The following is a 27,440-nucleotide window of genomic DNA, read 5'->3' as shown; positions in this document are numbered from 1 at the left end:
AGTATATTGTACCTTAAAAGCTTCTTCGCATCTCATTAGACCTTCTCGAGTCACCTCATAAGAGGCTAATTTACATTAAGTCTAGGCCACATCAGGGTCTGGATTTCTCATGAAAATATGTCTTGGTAGTGAAAGCAAAGCCTCTGCTGCTCTCTGCATGAGAATCACTACTTCTTTCTTCCACATCATAAATCCCAGGGCGTGCTCTGAATCCCAAATAATTTGGATTTAGAAAGAAATGAGGCGCACAATTCTTCCTTTGACGATTTTCATTTCCCCCTTGGCTTGCCTACGTTTCTCCATTAAAAGAGGGCACCGGAGAGTTTGCAAACCCCTCCGCGCATGGCGAGCACAGGCTGAACTGCTGCTATACGCTCTAGGCGTTGCCCAGCCAAATACTCGAGCCCACCCTGTCACACGTGAGCACGGTGGGTACCCCGCTGCGCTCAAAGGTGGCCCCGTTGCTCAGCTCCAACGGGTTCAGCAGTAGCTGGTGGTGCTCTCGCTCCAGCACACCACAGCGGAAACCTGCAGCCAGGAAGACATTTACCACCCACTGCTGTGTACAAAGGAATTATTTTACAGTCTTTAAAGAAATTGCAAAACTCATCTAGGATAAAATACATTGTTTTGTCTTTGTGTTTGTCCTGAAGAGAAGAAAGCTCTTCAAATCTTGTAAAGCCAATTACGCTCTATCAAAATGAATTAGGGAAGTTGTTTATGGAATACCTACCGTGAGAATCTGGCTCAGCTTGACAAACTGTATTTTTATTATTATTACTTATTTGCTTTCCTGGTTGGTCTGTAGCTGTACAATGATATTGCAATGAAGAGAAAATGCTGACAGGTCATGTTCTGCTTCTATTGGCAGTGCTACTGTTTTATATTTAAACGACAAATATCCTGGCAAAGCTCGCTAACTTTTACTTTATGTTTCTTTTTTTTAGACATTGTTTTATTCCTCTTTGGAGCAGCCTTATTAACCTCTGAATTTCCCAGTGGCATTGAATTGTCCAAATGGCTTCTTGCGGTAAGCATTGCAAAGCTGTCCTTCCTTCACCATGACAAACTCTTCAAGTCATTTCTTTAGGGAAGCAAAGTACATTTCAGAACATTGTTCTTTGTGTTTGCAAGAATGTCACTTGTCACTACTTCCAGTTTTCAGATTTTGCTTTCCTCCTGTAACAAAGTATTCCAAAATCCTGTATTTTTAACATTTGCTGTGCTAACTAGTACCAAAATGGAACTGTTTTAACCACTATTATTTATGAAATTTCAAAATCTTAAATACTTCAAGACCATGGAGAAGGGTACTTTTTATGTCTTTTTCATTATTTTATAAGCAAATAGGCCAATATTGATTACATTAAATGAACACCATCGTTGTTCAGGTACCCATTTTCCTCCTGACCTGCACGAGGAAGGGCCCGTTGACTCACTGCCACCTTGGTGCGGCTCTTCCAGCTCTGCTGCTCAGAGCAGTCACTATTTCTCAGTCCTAACTAACTAATGTTGGTAACACAACAACTGAAGACACGGACCACTAATTCCCAGGGACTTTTGATAAGATCTGACTCCTGTGTGGCTTAACTGCTTTGGAAAAAGAGGCTCTGGCTGTGATTGCACTGCTCAGCAGACTGAAGAGTGAGACCCTCAGGGATGGTACCGATGCAAACTGATACAGCACCCAGCAATTCCATGTTGTAAGAGCTGCAGAACTGCTGTCGGCACAGTCCTCAACAGTAATGTTTGGTACCCACTTTCCTGCCGACTCTGGACCACACTTATTGGAAATGTACATCTGGTAGAATGGGGCAATGGGAAAAGCAAGCAGTTTAATTTGCTGAAATGCTGGAGCCAGAAGTTGTACTGTCCAGAGACGGGATCCACTGCACTGCAGAAACCGGTCACCTCATCCCCCTCACCAGAGATGATCTATAACACTTCTGGCATAACATCCAAGTTTCAAACCCATAGGACCAGCAGAAAGCGTGAGTTTTTACTTTGTAAGGAATTTCCACACACACAAAGCAGCAGCATTTTTTTTTTTCTGTGTAAGAAATCAAGAAACTTTCCCATCCAACAGGAAACTGAAATTTAATTTTAAAATTATCAAGATAAGGGTTCTGAAGCAAGTCAGCTGGCAAGAAATGGTATTTTTCTGGGGAACTTTGCCCAGCATCCATTGAATAGTGGACAAACATGATGCATTCATGCAAGAGCTGTCATTGTGCTACACTGAATCAGTGTTTCTGCCTGGAAAACCCCTGGACTCTGACTCCCTTCTTCACACTCTCCACTAATTTCTTAGTGTCCCAGTAACTTTGCGGCCCCAGCATGAACCTCAAAGGGTGCACAAAAGAAGAGTGCACAAGAGAAGGTGCACAAAATGCTGCAGGGAGGTAGAGGTTTCTGGCAGATAGTATTTCTAATCAAGCCATCCCATGGCCGCTGCCCATGGGGTAAGCTCCCAGTTGCCCAACTGGGACACAATAAAAAAGCCATTGTTCTCCCATCTACCATTGAATTCCCAGGGAGACGTCACTGCCAGGCTAACAAGCATTGAAGACTTTCTCTTGTAACCAGGACTGTGAGACCTGACAGCTGCTCTGCCATAACACTCGCATCTATTCAGAGACCAAAATCAGAAAAGCTGCTCTGAGGATCTCCGTAAGGGCACAATTTTACAGGCTGCTAAATGTCATGATTTCTGGCACTGAACTAATCTTCCAGGCCCCTGCTCAGTAAAGTATTTCTCACTGAATGAAGGGGAATTTAAGTATGTGCTTATGCTTTTGGATGAACAGAGAAAGCCTGTTGAATCAAAGGAACTACTGAGAGCAGACTAGAAGCCCTTAAAAATCATGTTGGGTTTTTTTTTTCCCTAAAAGTATCTGTTATTTATTCCCAAGTCCTTATCTTGTTTATAACAAAGAATGAACGAAATTCCTTTCCCAAGGCTGGACAGTCCTGGAGCATATCCGCACCAAACAGGAACAAAAATAAGCTTGATTTTAGTCAGATTAAATAAGCAAATGCTTATTAGTGTCTTGACTTCTTTCTCTCCCATTTGCCTTTTTTATTCCTCTGTACACAGTAAACCTAAGGTTTTACGGCCTCATCCAAAGTCTGCTGAATGTGATGGAACTCTTTCTGTTGCCTTGAATGGGCTTTGGAGTAGACCTGTAGGCAGAATACAAGAATATCTTTATACGGGTTTCTCATCTACTCTCTACAGAAAGGAATATTAATTCTTCAAACACTGGTCCAGCACACAGCCCCCAAGAACTGTCAATATTCACTCTACTTTGTTACTTAATTTAAAATTACCGTGTTTTCTCTCTGAACTTTCTTTAGGATCATAAATTCTGCAGAGACTGAACAGGTTTCCAGTTTCTAGCTCATTTTATATACAACCTTCAAAACATAATTGCTTTGGAAGCACATCGCACACAAAGGTAAGTATACAAACAGTAGTTTGCGAACATTACAATAAACCGTCTTTAAAATGAAAGTGCCCCAAATCAGAAGCCCCACGTGTTTGCAGTAAGGATGTTTGCTGCTGGTGATTTTGTTGCTGGGGAAGGCACAGCCTGACAAGCCGGGGGTGCCGAGGGCTGCATGGTCGCACAAGCGAGATGCAGCACCAAGCACTGTCAAGGGTATTGCCCTGGCCTCTTCCCCGATAAGTTCAGCTGAGTAAGTACACGGCTTTGGTGAGACGGAGGAACGCAAAATGCCCTTATGCCCTTCCAGTTCAGCTAATGAAGTTCACGTGAATGAGCTAGAACATTTTTGCCACCGTGGCCCTGATCCAGCTGTCACTGCCGCCACAAGGGACCCTGCCGGAGGGTTGCTACAGAGGTGATTTTCACAGCGGGACAAGCTCCCGGTCTCTGTGCCACCCAAGTCCCCCTGATGGATGGATTTCACTGTTTGACAGTACTTTTCCAGACCCTTATGTGCTCCTTACGGAAACACTTGGCCTCTAGCATGTCATACCAGTATTACAGGAAACTCGGTAAACGCGAGGCCTCCTGAGCTCAGGTCCCCATCCCCATACTAAAAGCAGAGGGGTACAGGCGGTTCCGATTCATGTATATATTGTCGTAGTACTCAATACACACTTTGAAATCTTAAAGCAGATTGTGACTTGTCATCTATAACTAAAAGATATCGATACACAGACAGACAATGTGCTTTTGCAAAATGACAGAAAAACTGTTCTTTTCATGTTACCTCAATGCAAACATGATTGCATTTTGCTTTTTAATAGCTACTGCTCTAAGAAACATTATCATCAGGTAAAGGAATTTGCTACCCATATTTAATCATTGTAAATAAAAGAAGCAGACCAACCTGCATATGTTTTTTTTTTCTTTTTTTGGAGTTTGCATGCTTAATACAGAACTAGTAGGTTTAAAATCTCACTGAGCATTCTATGTGAATTAACCAGATTCTAGAATAACGTGGAAAGGAAAATAATGAAAAGTACAGCTCTTCATTTAAACATATGCAGCTCTTCATGCAGGGTTTTCTTTTAGGTTTTTTTTTTTCCTTTGTTTAAATTACACTTTGCATTAAAGAACATAGCCAGTGTAAACACAGTCTGTAACACTTATAAAACAGTGCAAATTTTGTAAATTTCTGGGAGAAGGTTGGAATACATATATTTATAATGGAGGTAAAATCACTTTCTTTCTCAGTAGAAAAATACGTATATTAAACACCTATATGTTCGGAACTTAACTTCACAAAAGAGCAAGTTATAGTCCTATACTGTGTAATAAATTAGTATCTTTTCTAGATTTCCATTTTCAGTGTTAGTGTCAAATGCATAATAATGCTAGAAAAAACAAGAGAAACATGTATTATTTAGAACCTAACGAAAATCTTACAGACAGTAACTGGTGTAAGAGGGCACAGAATAAAGAACTGGGGAAAGAAGCAATGGAAAAATACCGACCTCTGATGAATTATTGCACATTTGAGATCATTCTCATGGCCTTTGGGCCAATTCTGGATACTTTTAAGTCTTAGGTCAGTGTTTGTTTCCATTTGACTGTAGGGTACAATTTAGGAACCACTGCAAAATGTCAAGGATTTACTGAACTTGTTTGCTGATGAAACCACAGGCAGCTGAGTGCAGAGTGCTAACTTTTATTCATGCAATCAAAGAGAACAACGCTAAAAACATACGGAAATACAGGCAAGGTTGCCTGCCATAAAAATATTTTTGGGAACTTGCTCCAGCAGATCTTATTGAGACAAAACTCCCATGCCTACCGTGTTTTCATTAAAGCCATGACAAAAACTGCAAAACTGGCTTCTGCCTACATTATTTAGAGCTTTTTCCTTGAACGCTGTTGTCTCCATGGTCTGACTCTGCAACTCTTAGTCAACTGAGTATGGAAATCTCCATGAAACATACTGCTCCAAAGAAAACTCAACTCGCTGAGTAGTAATGCCTGATGCTGAGTACCTGGATAACACTTCTCATCCACAAGCAGCAAGAATGCTTTCCATGGAAGATAAATGACAGTCTCTTATTTGACCGATGGGATCACTCTCATAAGTAAGAAATGCAAGACCTTACCAGCTGCTTAAAAATATCACTTTTCACTAGTTGCACAGAGAGCAGAAATATTCCTGCTTCAGCCATATTTAAAAGGTACATAAATTGACAGGTAGAGAAGCAGAGAGAGAACTGTCTACTGTCTCAGGTGATTATCACTGCAATTGAAGTCAGAGTACTAGTAAACCTGAATAATTTAGCACTTAATCTTTGAATATTGCTGTAGTAATTATTTTCTATTGCTGATGTTCTCAGAAAAAGGTCAATTTCAAATTGTAACTACTGATTTTGGAAAAAAAATCCTATGTAAAATCACATTGCCTTCACTACAAATCTTAAAAGAGCTCAAGAGATCGTAAGAAATTTCAAATTAATGAATTAACTGACAGACAGATAAATTCATACTTAAACTGTTTAAAAAATGTCATTACAAATCTGCAAAAAATTGTGAAATAACCTATAATCGACAGAAAAATTGTTTAAAATCCTCCTAAACATCTGCCAATATTCTAGTAAGTTAATAAAACCACATTGCTAACCATTGACTATGAATACAACATGCCTCAGTAATAAAATGAAGAGATGCTGATGTGAGCAGGTGATTTATTCTGCAGCAACTGTTACTATGCACTTTATTGATAAAGCTTCCTCTGCATTGTTTCAGCTGGTCATCTTCTAAAATGTATTTGCGAGACAGGGGGAGGTTTCCCCCTCCGGGAAGGTTTCCTCCTCCTTCCTTTTGAGACTGATTCACCCCTTGTGGTCTGTGCAGGAGATAATCATTTTTGTAGCATGATTAGAATTTCAAACTGTACTGAAGTCTATATGAAAAACTCAACAATTTCCGTGTATTTCAAATACTATTACTTAAGTAATGTTGGATGTTGGAGATCATATACAGTGACCTTTTAGCCATCCCAGATTGTAAACCTACTGTAAAATGATGGGATGTGTTTTTTCTATTCCCCCTCCTTTTTAAAGAAGCAATAAAACTGTACATTAAAAGACAGGAAGGACATTACTGAGTTACAAAAGAATGCCCCCTTTGTCAATAATTCGTAAACGTAAACAAAAAAGTTCAAGTAGAAAAGCAAACAAGTGTGCCGCTGCTTCCAATATGTTTTCTCACCCCGTGGGGTTAGGGTAAAGTTCTTTAAAAACGTATCTTCATGGCGGTCATGAAGTATCTCAAAGGAGTCCTGATCTTCACTACCAAATATCACTGGTGAAGCTAAGCTCCTTTGCTGATAAAGGTAGCAATGGGTTGTTCCTGTGAAACTCTTGGGGATCCTTCATGGTATTGTTAAGAGGTAGCTGTCCGTTTAGTAGTGTCAAAGGTATGTTACAGTATGTGTGATGGTTGCTTATGGAAGCTATAGGCAATGTCGCTGCTGACACATCATATTCGTATCCTCTGCAATAGTGTCTCATTTGCACAGAATCTGCTTGATGGTAATCAGTTAAATCAGCCCGCGATTCTACCAACGTGGCAGAAGTGCCTGTGACGGCAAGAGAAGGTACAGTCTGGAGGTCTCCAAAAAGGCCCTGCTCTGCAGAATCCAGGACCTGATGCCGAGACACCACCTCCTTTTTCTTCCCTGGCATTTCAAAGACTAGGCGCTTCCAAAACTTAGAATTCAGTTTGCTGCTTTTTGGTCCTTTCCACTTGACCACTGAGAGAAGTTTGATGGTGTGCTTTAAAGATTCCACTTCGTGATAATTCACTTTCCCTTTTAATTCAGTACACTCAATCAAAATAACTTTGATTTCTCCACTGACTAGCATGTTATGGAGTCTGTTTTCCATCTCAAAAATACTCCATCCTCTCCTGAGAACATAGTCTGGAGTTAACACGATAATGAGTCTTCTGCTTTGTTCAACACATCTTGTGAGATCTTCAATGTAGGCTACAAATTATAGAAAGAGAGAAAGAGTAAAGAATAAAGAAGTCTATTGAATCAAAACATCAGGCTTGCAATCAAGTACAACAAAATCCTACAACTTACTGATCCACACCATTTAAGACAAGGGGCGTTTCACAATATACTCCAACAAAAACAGGATCACAACATATTTCTATTTATGGAGTACATACAGAAAACTCCTTAATAACACCCTCCATCCTTTACTGGTTTTGCCTGTTCATCTCAACAGAAAGACATTTACATAATATCCTCACTGTGTAGATGCACTAGTGACTACAAATACACAGTTCACTTCCTAAAAAAATATAGGTCAAGATCAATGTAATGTTTGTGTAAATTTTAACATTAACACTGGTTATGATTAACATTGCATTGAGGGAAGCACAGTCTGGGAAGCAGTTCTTGTGTTTCAGGTGCGAGGATATGAGGGTGCTGCAGGGTGTATGAACTGTAACTTGCAAGAGCCCAAAAAGAAATCAACCCATATCACATGCAGAACTTGTGCTATTGCATAGAAGCACCATGGCAGCCCTTTCTTCTTCAGCTATTGACCACAGAAAAACAAAAACATTCTATGTGGCCCAATGGTATGTTTTAATATCACAAACCTGTGCTTCTATGTACCCCAACGTATTAACAGAAACTTCACAAGTGACAGGAACAATTGGAAAATTTAAACATATTGGAGGTGTTTATTTCTTGAGACACCAGTGACAAAAAAATAGTATTGTTCTTTTATTCATGCATGCCAAGTAGTTGCCAATGATCAGTGTAAGCAGAAATGCCAGCCCCATCATTAGCTCCATGATGTCAGCTTATTGAGCTACAAAGTATTCTTGAAGTTGGACTTGATCCCTGAGTTTCACTTGTCCCAGGGATAGTAGGGAAGAGAAGCCAATTACACTGGTCTGACATGGAACAGGATGGGAAAGAGATCTACTTACAGACCTGATCCAAAACCCATTCGAATGAACGGACTTCAACAAATTTCAATGGGTTTTGGGTCATGACCAGAAAAATGGAATCACTTGAAAAAAACAACCCACTAAGGTCAGAAAAGTGTTCATTGGTCGCATAGCATTGTGACTGCCAGCTCAGAGACAGGATATAATTTTATTTTTAAACTGCGTGAACCTCTTGACCATGCTACTCAGAACGTGCTGTCTGACAACAGAGGAGAAGCATGTGTTATAAATGAAGACTTGGACACAAGAGCTGCACAGAAGAGATCTTTACTCAGTGCGGGGCAGGGCCTCTCTTACACACACTGCCCTCTAGCAGGAACAACGATTACAAATAACATCATTAATCAACATCTGTTACTGCAAGACTCATTTTTATAGTCCCAAGCACCGTACCACAGCATGCTTATTCACACCACTTCCAGTAAAGTAAATAGCTACAAAATAGGCCAACAGGAACATTCTAAAATAGATTATTTTCATGAGACTGAAGGCATAGTTAGCATCAAATCTGCCTTTACCAATGTTTTATTTCACCACTTAGCAGCAAGAATTTCTTTCACAAATGGAAAAAAGGCAATTGCAAACATCCCACAGACACACAAAAATTTAAGACATACACATATATTACAAATGTCTATGCAACAATCCTGACTTTTAGTTAATGTTTTATGACTCTTTAATCATGCAGCATTTACAGTTTGGGTTTTTTTCCCTTGAAATATTTTATGAGGAAAACCCCCACATTGCTCTGTGTAAAATAGTTACTCATTAATGAAAAAAATTCAACATTAAAATCCATGGGAGAGGCAGCAGAGAGGGGAGAGAATCAGCAACAATGAGAAAATGATAAGCAGAACTGGTGAAACAAAACTTAAGGAAAGGTAGAAATGTTCAATACAATGGAAAGAGATTATCCCAATGTATCAACAGCTCAGACTCTTCATTTTCTTCCTTTCTTTCTGCTCCCAAAAAGAAAGAATTTAGGTGGGAAGCTTCATCATTAGAGGTTGAATCTGCAAGATACAGTAAAACAACAAACTATCATGCATCTTTCCTGAGACATATTCATCCCTCCTTCAAACAACTCAGAACACTGCTATGTACAAGACAATTCTCTACAGGACACAATACCGGTCAGTACCACATATCCAGGTTAGTGCTAAGCACAGACATGCATGTCCTGTATGCATCCAATTAAAAAAAAAACAGCAAACAAACCAACAGAAAAAACAAAAAATCACTCCACTTTCATCTCTTCAAATATCCAGCAGCAATAATTTCAATAGCAACAACCCAGCAATAATCCGTCATTCCATCTCAATCAAAAACTCACCAGACTTTGCTTTAGTCAAACAGGGAACGAGGTGGGAAGAAGACAAGAAAAATTCCCTGTTTTGTCACATGGATACTTCTCCCCTCCGTGCCTCTCCCATACTTTGGCATGCCCACCTTACTTACTGGATACTGCATTAAGTTAGAGCTCTTTCTACAGACGGCTAAACAGACACCTTCACAAATGACCACTAGGTGCTCCTTCAATTCTAAGTTTGCATCTGCTTCAATGCTAGACATGGCCAACGGACAGGGCGTCTGTTGGTGCGCTGAGGATAAAATGCACTGTAGTATAGGAAACTGGAAATCCAAGTGAAAAGGCAAACACATTTTCCAGCCATATGTCTGGAAGCACTTAGTACTCCCAGTAACTTCAGCTTGGGACTACTACTAAAGGTAGGTGACAACTTCCCTGGAGCACATGGTTCCATTGGGTGCACTCTACAGTATGCCCAACTCGCACAACCTTACGTATTTCTGCGAGGAAAAGCATGGGGGGGACATATTCCAGTCCGTGGAAATTCAAGCTTTATTTTTTCCAGTGGTACCAGACTGACCGCATAAATCTGTAAGTTGCTAAATCACCCACCCTCCTTTTACTTCAGAATTTGAGACTGCTCAAAATACCGCAGGTTGAGTTGTCTGTCTTAAGTGTTCAGTCCATTAGGAAGTATTAAATCCAAGCATTCTATATTGCAATGTAGGATGGAGAAAGGGTTGGTTTCACCTTTCCATTGAGTTAATAAGTAATTGTCAGGCAACGGCTCAGTTTCATTTTCAAGAAATAAACTGAGCGCAGATTTCAGGAGTGACGTCACTAACTGTAAGATTCCAGACCAACATATTTCCATCAGGTATATCATTTTGCTGAAACTTTACTTTTGCTGCAGGAGGTGTCAATTTCAATGACATTTCATTGTGAGGGGAGAAAAAAAAATTGCCTTGACAAAATCAGTATGGAATTATTCATTTTTAATTCCCCAAAACTGTATTTTATCATAAACTAGAATGTAAAAATAAAATGTCAGCATTAGAATTAACCCACTTGATTTTACTGAAAAAGAACATTTTAAATTTTGACCCTTTTTTCCTCCCTTGAAACACCACTTTGCAATATGGCACAAAAAAACGTTTCCAAAATGTTGGCATTTCCCATGGGTCAAAAAAATTTAGAATTATGAGTAGCTTTATCAGTAACTTACTTGCATCATGTCCAATGCAATAACCAAGAAGGTATGGACAGCAAGAACTTGTGGACCCATAAACAAATGCAGTTTTTGCACAGTTGCCCTTTAGTAATGAAGACAGATCATCTGACAGCAAATATGTGCTCACCAAACACTGTCAACATGTAACGATACTGAACTGTAGTTTGAAGCACTGAAGAAGAGAAATCCAAGACATGCATCCAATTTGCAATTAAATCATGCATAACTGCCTACTGAATCTTAAATGAGCTACACAAACCACAGGCTGCAAGGAAACCCAGACAACCTAATATGCAAGCAGACTAAGAGCAAGGAAATTAATGAACACCACGGACACAGAGTTGCTTACACAAAGAAATTACTGACTAACCACATTCAGATGATTTGCAGAAGCAGTTGAGGGAGAGGGAAAGAACACCAGAAATCATATGAAGTCCTACGGATATTTTCGGGAAGCACAGTCTGCAGAACCACAAGAACCAAAGAGTATCTACCGTCAACCCCACACTGGCTGGTTCCTGGTGCCCTGAGCAGCTCTTTCTGCTTTTGGCAATGTGGCTATCACTCGAGAAAGTTATTTATAGAAGAATAATTCACTCCTGGTTTCCTAACCGTATAGTTCCCAAACCCTAACTCTGATTACTTTATTATAACAAAAATGATTGCATGTCTTGCTTTTCCTATTTATTAAATATCTGTTGCTTCTGTTAGCTCAGACCAGAACAGCAATGCAGTGGGAACTGCTGAAAACACAGACCAGAGTGAGGGCCTGTCCTCAAAGAGAGCCCAATCCCAGTATAAGCTAAGGGCCAGCTGATGAGTTCAACATAAAGAAGGGAATAATGCAGAGCAGCATGACACACAGCCCTCTCAGCATATTACTCCCTTAGCCACTGTCAGACGTTCCGTATTTGGCATGGCAAAGGAAGGAGGGATTAAGGAGAAGGAAAAGATGGTGGCTCTGGGGATGTGCCCTTGCAGACTGAAGTGTCTGAAGAGGATGATTTTAGTGAAATTGTTTTGGAAACAGATGTTGGAATCAAAATTCTGGATATTTAGAATCAAAGATTCATAGACTCATACAGGTTAGAAGGAGGCTCTGGAGGTCTCCAGGTCAACACCCTGCCCAAAGCAGGACCAGCTATGATTGCTCAGGTCATTGCCCAGTACACTTCTGTAGACCTCCAAGGTTGGAGGTTTCTTCTTAGTGTCTCTGGGTTCTGTTCCAGTGTCTGACCACCCTCATGGTGAGGAAAATTCTCCAAATGTTTAAATGGCATTTTCAGTGTTGCGACTCACACCTATGGCCTCCTGTTCAATAACTGTGTACCCCTGAGAAAAGTCTGTCTCCATCTTTGTGCTTTCCACTGGAAAGACAACAATAATATTCCTCCTTGGCTTTGTCTTTGTTGGCCTTTTCTTCAAGAAACACAGTTCTTTTGGGCTCTCCTCTTGTACTGTGTGCTCCAGCTCCCTGACCAGCTTGGAGGCCTTCAGTGGACTGTTACAGGGTAGCCAACCTTTATGGCTTTTGGTCATATTCTTCCACTTTCAACTGTCATTCCTCTGTATCCCTGCTACCCCTGCCCATGCCTGGCATTAAATGTAAGATTCATACAGAGTAGACAACCAGGGACTTCTGAAAGGAGTTTGTGGAGCTGGGTACTCTGTTCTCATTCCACATAAATGGTGTCCCATACCTAATTAAGGCTCCTTGGGAACTCCAGGCACACAGTCCAACTGGGTTTTCTTCATCCAGGAACCCAGAAAGCTGGAATTCACCAGGCAAAAACTACGCAGATGGGCAGACAAAACTATAAAGTGCCAGAACTGCAATATTGACTGTTGGGTGCTTTTTATCATGTGCCTTAGGTGCTCTCCTGTTGTGCTGACAACCTCTCATTTTTCAGGTAAAAGCAAAGATATTTATTCCATCACCGTTATTCTTTTCAGTGCCTGATCTCTTTGCCCTGGGCTGAGCTGAAGTGAATTGCTGATGTTTTTTCAATCCTGTCAAGATCAAATACACATATGCTTAGAGAGCAACTAGATGATTCTCTAATAGATTCGTATTGCTGGTATTAAAAATCCAACTTGACAGTTTTGACCTCTTCACTTTCAGGGTTTAAAATAATTTGCAGAAACCATGTGAGAGAAATATCTTCCTCCGATATAGTCCCATTTTTAGAAGAGTCAAGTGCAAATAGAGCTTTCTCTCTGTAGACACATCATCCTTAGCAAGCCAGAAAATGGCTCAGGTAAAAACATAATTATTCCTATCCCCTCCCCGCCCCAAGTACTGAGTCTCCTCAGGTCTCCTAACACTGAATTAAAAAGCTCACAGGGCTTTGAGAGCCTGCTTGCTGTGGGAAAGGGTTTGTTAAAAAAGCCCTGAAAACTAATAGGGTGGAAAAAATGATAACTGCTGAGAAACTTTAGTAACAAGTGCAACTGTATCTTAGGGATCACAGTCTCCTTCTACAGGCTAACATGTTCAATTACCTAGGCAGAAAGGTATACGCGCTGTCAGCTTTGACAAGACGAAGAACACTCACTCTGTTAAGACTAAAGAATATTCCTTAAGAAAGAATAGCTACTATAGTACTTCCTATAACACGCAACTCAAATCCCAGGTTACAAACTTGGTCTTGGTGCTTATGCAGCACACTGCATGTCATGTCTCCCTGCCGTGTCACCCCACTCATCTTCCAGCCTGCATGGCCATGTGGGCATCTGCATGAGTGAGAGCAGAGAAGCGGTGGGTGCTGGAGCCCCGTTTCTATCTCGTGAGTTTGGGGAGCCAGGTCCATCTGTGCTGCTCTCGGGCAGCTCCAAGAGTCACTGCAAAGGTCCTAGCTGGCCACCATGTGGTGGGCGTCACTGAGGCCTTCGGCATCCTTCATCGTGATTCTCCCACTAGGACAAAATGCTCCACTGGGATAACATTTGTATCCCGGCAGGGCACAGAAACCAACACCTACTGCAAAACATGACTCAGCCCCATCTGACCTGAACTCTGGATGCCAGTGATCTTTTTCCCAACAGCAAAGAGGTGGCCTCAGTCCCACAGCCATCACCTCTGTCCTCCTAGGGAGAGAAACCGTCGCTCCCTGGGTATCCCTGAAACAGACGGTCCTCAGCGCAGAGCTGAAATACACAGCTTGGATGTGCAGTGTGGAGAAGCTCGCTGCTGGGTGTGCATGTCCCAGCTGAGTCACATCTGGCTGTTATCTCTCCCTTGGCTGCTCAGGGAGATGCAGAGCCTATCATAGCTTTTCCCCAGAGGTTAGAGATGAACCAGCTGGACAAAAACATAATCAAACTTGTCCCTGAATTTTTCTGAAGTCAGCTTTCTAGTTTGTTCAGAAAAGTGTGCAAGTTAATGAAACACTATTTAACAAATCTATTTTTTGCTTGCTCTCAAACACAAGTAGCAGCTGCATGTACTGCTTCATGCCAGGAAGCAAGCACAACAATGCACACCCTCCTGTGGCAGCACCTTAAAATTGCAGAGATTATAGGAAACAACCAGCCTTACAAAACACACCTTATTTGCTGTACTAGTGGAATGGCACACATTTAAGTACACAAGATATAGAAGGAAACACATCAGAATGGCGAGTGGGAAAACATTACATTACACTGAAAGCGATTTATACCAAGAGAAGGAAATGCAGCAGTACATGTGAGAAGACATATTTCCTAAAATAAAATAAAAAAAGATAACCGTAATCAAACCCTTATTTTTCTATAGAAATCTACCCCAAAGAGCTATATATTTTGTCATATCTGCCACTTTTTGAGACAGTGCCTCTCATGTTTACCTCTGGAGTTTCTAGAAGGCCCATACCACACCACCCTGCCTGCTCTCTTCACTACGCGCTGCAAGTCCTTCTAAGACTGGTGAGCATTAGGCAGAACACAGCCACGTCCCACTTCTCCAGCATACATGGAGAGCTTACAGACGCAGGAGCCTTCCCTCTCTCCCCAACACTTCTCCCTCCCTCTTGCCCCCTCAAAATAAAGTGCCTTCCCCCATATCTTTTCCAAAGCTAAAGCATGCAAATCACATTCATTTCAGTTCCACATTTTATTCTGCATTGTCATTATGTCTGATTAAGCGTTCTTGAAACTCCATGCGTTAGAATCAGGCCCTTTCATAATACTGAAGAAGGGAGTTTGAGAGGAAAAAAGAGGTATTAAATCTGTGAATGTTCATAAATGAGAACTGACATTTTCAGGTACCCTACATTTTCAGGAGAGGTTTAATGAATACCCAAAGTGATGACAAGTATTTGCTGAGCGTCTGACTGACAAAAAGAGACAAAAATAAAATACCATGCTGGCTGGTACAGCAATTGGAAAGAAGAATCTCATTTCAGATTAATCTGTGTTTCAGTATAGTTATCATTGAAGGGCTAGCTTTAAACTCTTTAATTCACTTGTATAATTGCTACGTACGTCTGCTATATTGCTGGATATGAAACAACTATTTACAACTGTTCTGTGATTTTTAACACAAAAAGAAGTATTTTATCTTAAAAATATTGAAAAATTCAGTACTAATTGCTTGTGTAGTCAGAAATAAGAGGGCAATGAGCCAAGTTCCCTTTCTGGAACTTGTCAGTAAGGGAGTAAAATTCACACCTTGCAGGGGCAAGGCAAAAGGAACAGGGGAAGCAGCTCTAATCTAGAGCTGCAAATGCACACGATAAATTCCAACCACTACACTGGTCTCTGCATGATCTCTGACTAGACTCTGACTCCTTTTTCCCAACGGTACGGGATTGAGAACTCTGTTTCCAGCTCCCTCAAACATCAGAGAGGAAGTAGGCTCCAGCTTCTGGGGCAGGCACTGGGGTTTGGCAGCAGCAAGGCAGCAGTTTCAAGCCTTTTGGCAGGCAGGCTGCTAATGCAGCCATGTTCTAGCTGTTTCATGTTTGGGGACATCTGCTCCAGCACAGCCATTGCTTTGTTTTCTTATTCATATTTCCTATACAGTAGCATATACAGAGAGAAGTTCGTACTCTCCTCTTATGTTTTTCACTGATGTGATTTGCAGACAGAATTTGTAAAAAAAGCTTATTTTTCACAAGTGTAACACTTCAAATAAATGTGATATTAAAGCAAACATACTGTGCATTCAAAATTCATCAACATGATGCATATGATTCATGGTCTTTTTTGACTTGTCCAAAAATTAATCTGGAAGAAGAGATGCCATAACTACAGCTAGGAAGGTATCAACTGTTGGTACAGACATCCAAAGATGCTGGTGAATCTTCAGACATACCAGCAAAACTGATTTGAAATGGACAACTGTATTTCCCCATCAGCATAGAAAACAGCATCGGATCACTGGGCTGTACATAGTCCTCTGAAGAATTAGTATTACTTACACAATACCAATCCTGTTCAGAAATGCAACACTTGGTCAAAATGCTAATGAAAAAATTGCACCTATACCATTAACTGGGAAACTATTGTAGCAATTTATGAGAATTCAAAGTTAGGAAAAACCAAAAGACAATGGGAAAGATGACTTTTACTTGTAAAGCTGCTGTAGACAAACAAATAATTACTGGAAAAAAATAATAATCCCATTTTCAATGATAAAACAGAGACTACAAAAATATTTTTTGGAAGTTTCCTGCTTAGCTACCTGTGTCTGATGTAGAGATTTTGGACTACAGTATTGCTTGCAGTGCTGCAGCCTTCCCTGTAGGAAGGTCCAGCTCCTGCCTCCACTGAGATCAATGGCAGTTCCCTGTGATTTCAGTGGTGCAGGAACAAGCTCTAACCTGGAGCTCAAATGTGCAGCACTGAGGAAACTTTTCCAATCCTCACAACCAGTTCACAAAGACAGGTTTCCCATATGTAGTACTTATTGCACAGTCCAGGCCTTCATGACACAACAGAGAGAACTAAAATGGAAAGGTCAGAAATACTTACTTCCACTAGGGATGAGGTCCCTATCTGGAATGAAGAGCTTATACCCATAGTGCTTTTCTAGAACATCCGGCAGAATTTCAAGTGCAAACTGCTCCTCTTCATTATTATCACAATCTAATGCATCAGGATCCACTTTGGTGTATGAAAGATACGCATCGTATTCCTTGTTGTCTGTAAGAAAACAAATTCATATTCAGCCTGCTGTTTGCAAGAGCACTATAAGGAATACAGGAAAGTACTAGGAAATTGTATTATTCCTTGAAATGATTAAGCGTTTCCCAATAAAACTGGGACTTGTCACAGGAACATAGAATCTGGCTTCCACAGAGAAATCTTTCAGATCCAGACAAACAATACCCTTTCAGTTTTCTTCTGCATGTTGAGCTAGTTAGTAACTCTGCTTCATGTGGTCAGTGTGCACATTTCACATCTGAAAAGATCACGGGCAAAACTTCGATACAAATACTTAAGCTGGAACTTTTTATTTTAATCCTTTACATATTGCTAATGGAAATCTTTCAACTACTATGCCTCAAAAGTGCTATGATTACGCAAAAGTTTTGAGCTTGGAAAAGCTTTTGAGCCTGGAAAGTTTGGAGTTTGGAGTAAGCAAAACTTCCTTCCACAAGTAATTGTGAGAAAATACATGACTTAACCCAAATGAATACTGATTATGCAGAAAACAATGACAAACAGTCCAAAGTATCTCTTCAGAAAATCTTGTAGTTTTAAAAACCAATATCATAATTTTAGAGGTCACTTGATCCAGGACATTTTAAATACTTGGAGCTCACAGTATGAGACAGAGAAACACCTCCAAGAGCAAATGGGGCACAGGGGCAGACTTGCCCCTCCATTCTGCCTGCAGCTCAGGGCTGGAGGCAAAATCTCATCAAAAGGCAGCTAGTGGGTGACAGAGGGGGCCCAGGCAACGCCACATGAGGATCGCGGGGCTGCAAGACAGTGATTTGGCTAGAAAGGGCAACACTCCTCCTCCCGCACAGCACTGGCGCTTGTCTCCAGCTCTCTGCATCCAAAACACAGAGCTGAGAGCTGGCAACTGTGCAAGGAACAGAAGTGGCACCGCTATTGAGCTTGGGATCCATGCTGGGATCAGACTGCCTTGGTGACATTTCTCTTTGCTATTCCTCTGCAGTAATGGAAAATAGCATATTGAAAAAGTCAACCTTCAGCAACTCAAGTCTCCAGGGAAGAGCACAGCTGCCATTATTTACAGAAAATGAAAAATCAAATAGTTAATGTTGTGAAGACAAAACTGCATGAATGGAGGATTGCTTAGTACCAATTATCTGTAAAGAATAGCGCACATGGAAGATAATGAAAGCAGTTAAAAATCATCAATATACTCTGATAAAAAGAAAAAATAGCTAATCATAATACAATACATTCCTTGAGGACCTTGAAACGATTGTTACTTTCTTACAATTCTTAACACAAGGCCAGACCCATGAGGGTCAGAGCTACAGACATAGCACGGGAATAATATGTTTGTAAAAGGGAATTTGCCTCGTGTCACCATAGCTCTATGGGAGGATGTCCACCTGGCTTCTCCGAAATCAACGGCATACAAAAATAGTAGTTACTGATGGAAAGATGACAGAACATCATACAGCAAAGAAATAAAGTCCAGTCAGCTTTGGAGGCCCGTCCAAAACCCGCTACCTTGTTCATAATGAAGCCTGACAAAATCTTTTAAGAGAAGCCAGACACCAAGCAATCCAGGAGGCAAACATCCCTGCAAGTGTTTGAGAGCTCTGCAATGGCAGCAAAGCAAGCCCCAGAGCACTGACGTGCCTGGTTATAAAGCAGCATGAAAGCTGCACATGGATTGTGTGCAAGCAGTCCCCGAGCCTCCTGCCCCTTCCAGCTGCGTGGGTACAACTGCCCTCTCCAGTCACCCCTAGTCACGATACCAGTAAGCAAGATGTAGACACAACCGGTTCCCTCGGGCTCCTGTGAGTCCATATGCTTGTGTTACATCTCTGCAGTCTCGACTCCCTCTTCACAAGCTTCACATACACAGGACATAGCAGAAGGACCTATCCATGCTTGCCCACTGCTTACTCTGTGTGCCTTGGATGCAGCATTATCTGGACCATTTTCTAAATGTCTTCCCTTAATCCTCAGCATCATTTTCTCTAAAAACAGCGCTACGCGTAACACAGGAAGCCAACACTGCTTACGTAGGATATTTTTAGAAATAGGAATAGAGCAAATCTGTTGAGTTCCAAATCTTCTATTTTAAAGAAATATATGTATAACGAAAAATGACCCTGTGATTGCATCTGTACAGCTGACTGCTCATGGGAGCTCTGTATGTTCTCACTGTAGCCTACACAAGTAGAAAGAAACATCCCCATATATGTCTTGACTTCAGTAACATTCTGCCTCCATCTTTCCTTCTGCAGGATCAGAATGAGACACAAAGCTGCAATAATTTTAAAACCACGCACTGGAAAAATAAAAGGTTGTTTTCAGAATTAACATGCACACAAAATCTCTGATGTACTCAAAGTGCTTCCTCTAAACAACTACAAAATAATATTGTTTCATAAATTAAAAAGTGATCGAACCAAGGAAGTTACATGAACAAAAATGCAGCAGCTTCACACTGCAAACACAAGATAAATGAACCAAAGCAATCTGGAGGAAGTTATGACTTTGGGTCACTTTTTGTTGGTGTGAACCAGGGAGGTTCTGTTGGTATAATCCCAAGGTGTTAGAGGTAAATTCCTTCCAAACCCACATAATCTCACCCTTCTCCTTCTCCTGGGTATCACCATAAATATTGTGCAGTATTGTATAGTATGAAAAAAGCATCATTTTAGGTTCTCCCATTCACACATGAAGATCGAGAAAGAGGAAGCTTCCTGACCTGTATTCCTGCTATTTATCATTCCACATTCTAAAATCCCCTGGATGTCATTCCACACGTTCTCTAAAATTCCTATGGATTTCATTGTAGTGAAACATTTTCACACCATATCTACACAGTGTTAAAAAACCCCATTTATTATTTTGATAACAGTAATGCTAACTGCAGAAAGTAACATGTCTGTGCAACTGCACGTTGTTTTGGCACAATAGGGCAAATGTGTTCCCTGCTCTTTTTTCCAACACATTATTGTTTCTAGATACACCACTCCAGACTGCCTACATGACTCACAAGTGTTGCAGTGGGCTATAAAAAGTACCTGTACTTTGTACTGTGAATACGGTACTTCACCTCTTTAGCACATACTAGTTGTAAGCATATTAATAACATTAATTATACTATAATACAAATTTTAAGAATATAACAATAGGACTCAAAACACCTGGATTTAGTTTAGCAGGGTTTACTCCAGCTTCACAGGAGCAGGAATGTTCTGTATTCAGGAGAATTAAAGCTTCAATTTAAAAATACATGTTTAGCTTTAGGCACCAAATGGAATATATGCTAGTGGAGGGGGTAGGGGAGGGAAGAACACTGAAAAACTGCCCAGTTTATTCCTATACATACTCTCCAGGCAAGCTGTACGTTTCCACTAAGTTGTTTACAGTCTCACAGTTAACTGAGGTAACTAGTTACCCTCAATGACAATTGCTTCTCACTAGTTCCTGGAGTTAGTTGGCGGCCTGAAGAAAATTCAATGGAAATGTTTAATGAAAAATACCTGGTGAAAGGACTGCCCACATACAGCATGGATCTCAGAAGTGATCCTGGGCATATGTGGCCCTGGGACACATGAACGTGAAGAGTTCTCCTGAAGAATCGGTTCACAAATGACATTCGAGCCTCTATAACAGACTCATGAATAATTCTTCTGACTCCCATTTGTTTATGGCATGGCCCAGTGACATTTCAGTGAAAAGACTCATTGATTTCAGGGGGCTTTGGGAGGAAGTCTTAGGGCTTTACACTGTTGGGTGCTCAGTAGTTTGAACTTAAACTGGCAGCAGGTACCTTTCAGGATTCATTTCAATCTAGAAGTTTCATCGCATTGGGTCTCTGAAATATTTCCATTGCATATATTGAGTTTCCTGAGCAACTGCTTACCATCAGCTGCTTCGTCTCCTCCAAAGTTCTGTCTGTAGAACAGCATTAACTCTATGTTGTAGCACTTATAGATGGTCACGAGCAAAATAAGCAGAAGAAGGATGGCTCCCAGTCCTCCAGCAAGCTCTATTTTGTAGATCAAATCTAAAATTAGCAAGGAAAGACAAAAAGGTTATGATCTTTCCGAGCTTTATTTGCTCTTATCCACTGTACAATTCCACATAAAATTGTGCAGCTTCCAATTACACTGTAACATTAAGGATGACTAAGGTTTTCTTCATTTCCTATTACTTAACTTTACCCATTTACTCCATCTACTGCCCATCTGAAATAACCATCCAGAATGCATTTGAGGCTATAATCATAATTCTTCTACAAGGGAATTACGTAGTGATTTTACACTGAGGATTAATCAACTTTTAATAAGCTTGTGGAGTTTGAAACTTCCGTATTGGCAGAGTGCATCAAATGCTGTATGCAGCATGTCAGACTAGATATACTAGACATATTGTACCCCATTTGGGAGGCTCTAGTCCACCCTAAATTACTAAACTTTGTCTTTACATTTGTGAAGCCAGTGGATGAGCTGATGTGAGCTGCTACGCCAGGACTTCAGCTGTATCACTGGAGAATGAATTGAGCATCCAGAATAACCAAGATAATGTGCGAAGCCCAGAGCACACATCAAGATGCTAAGAGCCACTTTGAGTCACAACAGCTACTAACGGAGTTCTCACTTGTTTGTTTAGTACACATTGTACTTTAATGGGAACCAGTGGTAGTTTCATTTTCGTACGGGGATGTTTTTGTTAGGAAACATCACAAGCAGTCTGCCTCAAAGAACTTCACAAATTCATACAAATGCAATTATCCATCTTTTACAGCTGGGGAAACAGAGGCATAGAAAATTGAAGCAACATGCTTCCGGTCATTCAGCGAGCCAACGCCGGAATGGGATAAAAATCCTTGAATACCAGGCCAGTGCTCTACCTGATGTAAGCCACTAACTTTAACAGTATTGCTCTTTAGCCTGAGACGCCCTCTGCACACAATACTGCTTATAACCCCACTTGGCATATTACTTAGCCATAAAAGACAAAAGATGTCAATTTGACAATAGCTACCTCTAACAGCATATATTAGCTTAGATAAGACACCATGAAGATTCTTGCTGCTGCGATAAATACAACGTGAAGATGTAAAAACTGTAATGCTGGCAAGACAAAGTTTTTGTGATCTTTACGCTTCTAAAACTTAGGGCAGGAAAAACTACTGGTATGTCATTTGTGTCATTTTCAAGATAAAAAGCAAATTAGTTGTGTATCTTTTGGGGGTATTCTTGCTTCGCCATGCCTTGTATTTCAATAATTACCATCAGATGTCAAGCTATTCCCAGTTTACAGTATCGCTGATGCCTGTCCGGTAAGAAGTCATGGACTAATAGATGGAAAAAGTCTATTATAATAGCTATTTAATCTCTTTGAGAACACAGGGAATTCATGGGACTTTTATTACACTGCATGATAAAGTTAGCATGTGCTCTGGGGATAAATCTTGTCAAATGGAGAACAGAGTTGGCTAAAATCACTTTTCAGGGAAATAACTATGTTTTTGTTGTACAGAATCTTTTTTGCTAGGAAAATGAGATGATGGCAAAGCTGACAGCTTGGAAGGAGAGAAAATGCCGAGCCTCGATCACCTGCAGCCCACGCATGAGCACAGACTTGTGTCCACTTGCTGGGGGAATGGCAGGGTATCAACCAAACCCACAAAATCCAGCTCAAAGGCAGAATCAATCTGCTTTTGCACGTCCTGTATTTGTCCTACTGCCCCATAAATTCTCCTAGAGTCCAGACATAAGGAGGCAGAAAGCCAAGGCTTTTGGGCTCTGTATTTTCATTCCAAGGTGAAGGCAATGGAAAAAAACCCAGAATGTTCAGTTTTCTTGCCCACTCCAGCTCTTTATCTCTGCCTCTGATTAATGCCTTACTGCTCAAGTGGTCCTCCTTGAGGTCAATAGGGAAGGCAGCACAGCCAACATTAGGAAAGGAGTTGAATCTGAGTGTTGTCCTATAATAGCACCTGAAAATTAGTAAAAAATAATATTCCAATAAAAGAAAAGCAAACCTAGGATTGTCCAGAACTTATTTTTGAACTACTTGAAAGCAAATAACAATGTGGTCTTAAATTAAGTCAGTAAAAAAGAATGCAATAGCAGACAGCAGTATTCAGGTTGCAGGAGCATGCCTGATTCTGTATTTGCATTGGTAGCTTTGAGTGTTTGAAACTGGATTTGGTTCTTTTTCAGTCAAAAAATAAATCCTACAATGCCTGCTCCGGGGCTGGTGCTGTACAGACGAGTGCTGTCTTCTCCAAAAGCATTTGCGAGGACCGTACCACTAATATAGCAAAAGACTTTAACATATTTTACCTTAAATATTTGAATAGTTTCTTTTTCTTTCTTAAAGTGAAGTACGTGCTTAAAAGTAACCACCTGATGTCAAAACAAGAACTAACTCTAGAAACTCTTATACTACTGTTATAACTCAGATTTGCAGTTCAATCCTGTTTTTTTTATCCAAGCCTTCCTAGTTTAGCAGGACTCATGACTTACGTTTGCTTGTGTGGACCTGATGTGCTGCAGTCACACCTTTGAACAGGGGGCAGACACAACCTATGGCACTGTGACAACCCGGAGACAAAACGGAGCTACAAGCACCTCTTGCTGAACAGGGATAACCCAGCCCTTGGCAGACAAGACTTTGGAGCGAGGAGGGTTTCTCTGGCTGAGAGATCTGTGCTTCCTCTTCGCCTTTCCAAAGTGCACCAGCAGCTGGAAAGCTGCAGCACATTACAACAGGAATCCATGATCCCTTCTTTGACACGCACAAAGGATGCTGGCCAACAGCTTCCTACCAGTCATACCCTAAATCTTGCCACAGGTCAGTAAATACGGTAGTATTTCCTGGCTCACGAATGCTCTACAGTCAAATCCAAGCTGGAGAAAGCTAGGATGAGACGTAATTATATCAAGTTGCAGAAAGGAAAAGTTTGGTCAACCATTTGTAAGAACTTAATAAATAACGAACAGGACAATGGGACAGGCAGTCAAAGGACACAGTGAAAATACTGTGGTTGTTTTAAATGACACTTTAATAGCTTGAAAACCAACTACTGAGAATGCCTGAGGGGAATATAAGCTTTCTACAGCCACAGTGCAGAGAGAATGATATAGTAGCTGTGAAGTGATCCTTTCCACCTCCAAATTCTGTATTCAGCAGTGCTTCTTCCATAATTTCAGCAGAGCTCTGAAATATCTGCATTTTCTTGTTATAAATAAACCTAGCTTGTTATTCTGATACATGCAACACAGCTGAACATTTAACAGTGTCAAGATAGATATACTATCAGTTGTATATTTATGAGGTTCAGTGGATGGAAAGGTAGAACGCTTTTTGCACTAAAGAGGCTAATCCTTCATCATGATGACCAGATTCCTTAATTAAAGTTGTGACATCCTGTCAGTTTAGATGCTGAATATACATTCATGTGTGTTCCACACCACAACTGCAGGCCCTTATTTCTCAGGGCGGTTTGCACCTTCTGTATTGTGTTTTATCTTTATCACTTAGCATAAAATATAACCTATGTTATGCTTTTCTTTCTGGGAGGACATAAAGCTCTCACACATAGAGGAAACTGTAAGTAGGACTTGATTCAACTGATTTTGACAGGATTGCCTACTGTACTTTCACACATATAACCTGTGGGTCACATAAAAGAATAGCAAAAAAAGAGGACATTGACCCAAAAGCTTCCTCTCCCTAGCAGCCCCTTTTTGCCCAATACCACCTCTCCCTCATCTTTCATTTTATACAGATCATAGCCATGAAACGCAGCACTTCGCATTCAGTGTGCCTTTAGGTGGACTGATGACTGTGGATGTTTGCCAGAATCTAGAGAGGCCCCATCTAGAGAGGCCTTGGCTGCTCTTCTGTTCTTTCACCCGGCTCTTAGTTCATTTGTCCCATCCTGATGTTTACCCTAGGCTCAGAGCTCAATCTGCAGCACACTCAGGTACTAAGAGTATATTTAAACCTTCTCCAAATGGTGATGCTTTTGTGGGATTTTGCTCCAAGTGTGACGATGGAAAGCACTGGCTTTTTTAACTGACATGAACACTGCAATTCACAATCTGCTGAGATGCACGTCCTTTGCCTTAGGGGTCTGAAAGCATACGAAGGACTGGAACAGCATCTGCAGGTGTGCCTCGTGAAAACATTTTTTCTTCTCCTCTTTTGGTAAATCAATTTACAGCTAAGAATACTGGCAGAGATCTGGACAATGTATTAACTCTTTAGTCAATCTCCTGTGCTGATGGCTCTGTGGTTTCACATTACATCTTTATCCCAAGCGCGTAACCTTCCTTTGTTTCCCCAACAGTTACTGTCTTACAGCTTTTGTACTACCTACACTGTATCTTAGAGAGATCACCATCAAATTTAAATCTCACCCTATTTAAGAATAGGAGATGTGATTGAACAAACAACATAAGAACTGTAATGAGATACTGTTACACTCCTTATGATAATGATTTCTACAAAGAGCAGGGCATAGTAGCATCTTTTAATTTGGAACATTCAAACCCAAATGGTTTCCTTTCTGCTACAGATAACTTGTCAGGGGTAGTATTTCCAATTCCAGCACCAAACAAAGCAACCACGATAAAGTAATTCTCCATTGATTTGTAGCTCCCATTGCAATGTCTTCATTCCTGATGCAATTAGAAATCAAAATTCACCGCAACTGCTTAAAGCCTTCCATTTAAACAGCAAAGCCAGGAAGTGGAGAAATACGAGAACACCTGACCTCACTGCTGAGGTACCAATTCTAAGAAATGCACATTTTAACTCCATCACGCAATTACCTCTGGTCTAGTCAGTCAACTCTGGATCAAATTCATAGGTTGTTTAGACCAAAATACTTCCACTGATTATACTGGTGCTTTACAGGTGACTGTATTCCAAGCAAGTGCAACACCTGCAAGGCTGACTCACCAAAGAACAATTAATGAATTTTTTTCACAAATTGTAAACTGAACCTGTAACAAAAACATACTTCATCTCCAAGTAGGACTCCAGCCTGGCTCAGAGGGGTCAGCAGGACCTTTGCTACTGCCTGATCTGTTGCTACTGAGGCAGGCAAGACTACAGATAATTAAATAAAAATAATTACCTTTCTTGCGCAGAAGAACACTGGCGTGTTTCCGTCCATTTCTGTTTTCCACATGACACGTATAGTTAGCCAGGTCTGCCTCCTCTACAGCATCAAAGATCAATGTCAATTCAACTTCTTTTTCTCCAAGATGTTCTCTGAGGAGTCTGAAAGGAAGGATACAGTCTTTGCTCAACTGAATTAATATGGGTGGAAGATTCCCAAATGAACCATGATTTCTCAGCACAAGATACACAGTGTTCCTGCCCTCCTTCACTCATGGACAAGGACTTAGAAGGAGACTTGAGTTGCCTGAAAGAGACATCACAGAGGCATCTTCCATGACAACCAAAAGCCTTTTTCTCCATCCATGTCTGTAGCAAGGATCTGAATCAAGTGCAGGAAGAGTTGCTACGAGCACAAGGGTTCCATGTGGCTTGTTCACCTCAGCTCCAGAATTAAATGCTAAAAACACGTTTCTTTTAAAAGTAGCAATAAATACTCACTTTCCAGAGAAGTACTAAGCTGTTGTTGAGCAAATTATAAGGCAATATTTTAAAGGTTGGGCATTGTGATACATTTTAATGCAGTTCTGGAAAACCAATGAAAGGAGCTGTGCTACTTTGTGGAATTTTCCTCTATTTTTGGGGGCTAGATCCTTACTTTCAAAGGGAACAGTGTCAAGAACAAGAGCTCTCTCCTCCTTTTAGAAGATTGAGGAGAGATGCAAAACCCCCATAAAGGGAATACAAAGTTCGAGCAGACTTTCAGGCCAGAGGTACGGTCTTTTCATGTCGTTGTTCTAATGCCAACGTTAAAAAGAATGCAAAGTAAATGCACGTGTTTTCTGATGTTGACATTAAGCCTAAAAATGCAATGCCCTATTCTCTCAAAAGGCTTCTTATCAGTTGCTCAAGAAAAAGTTACTGGTCCTTTGAACAAGGAAATGTAAGGCCAAGTAAAATCTACCAGATTCATTTGATTCTGTTTGTGTACGGCAGCACAATGTGTAAAGGGGTAAACATAAAAGGTGGAATGGCTCTTGCAGTTGCCTGTGAACTCATCATTGCATGTAGTACTTCAGTGAGTCTTTTCTCCAAAAAGATAGTGTACAGCACTAAGAGGTAAAGGCATAAATAAAAACCAGGTTTACCAAAAAATAAATATTTTCTCCAGAGAACGAAGGGAGGCGATTGGGCACAAAGTAAT

The 27,440-nt window shown here is 40.7% G+C and overlaps 1 protein-coding gene across 5 annotated transcripts in view; it reads right to left on the bottom strand.

Moving 5' to 3' along the window:
- Positions 1-3,492: 3,492 nt before the first annotated feature.
- Positions 3,493-27,440, bottom strand: part of IL1RAPL2 (interleukin 1 receptor accessory protein like 2) — a 398,133-nt gene continuing 374,185 nt past the window's right edge. For all 5 annotated transcript variants that reach the window (XM_054214552.1, XM_054214553.1, XM_054214556.1 and 2 more), the window contains 4 exons: positions 26,253-26,398; positions 21,018-21,161; positions 16,958-17,128; positions 3,493-7,482 (listed from right to left, as the gene is read on the bottom strand). In XM_054214552.1, the coding sequence (XP_054070527.1) occupies positions 6,785-7,482; positions 16,958-17,128; positions 21,018-21,161; positions 26,253-26,398 (1,159 nt within the window). In that variant the 3' untranslated portion in view covers positions 3,493-6,784. The remainder of the gene's footprint in view (positions 7,483-16,957; positions 17,129-21,017; positions 21,162-26,252; positions 26,399-27,440) is intronic.

This window comes from Rissa tridactyla, chromosome 9 (genome assembly GCF_028500815.1).
Source record: "Rissa tridactyla isolate bRisTri1 chromosome 9, bRisTri1.patW.cur.20221130, whole genome shotgun sequence".
In the NCBI taxonomy this organism is placed as follows: domain Eukaryota; kingdom Metazoa; phylum Chordata; class Aves; order Charadriiformes; family Laridae; genus Rissa; species Rissa tridactyla.
This window is presented reverse-complemented; position numbering and strand designations above follow the sequence as displayed.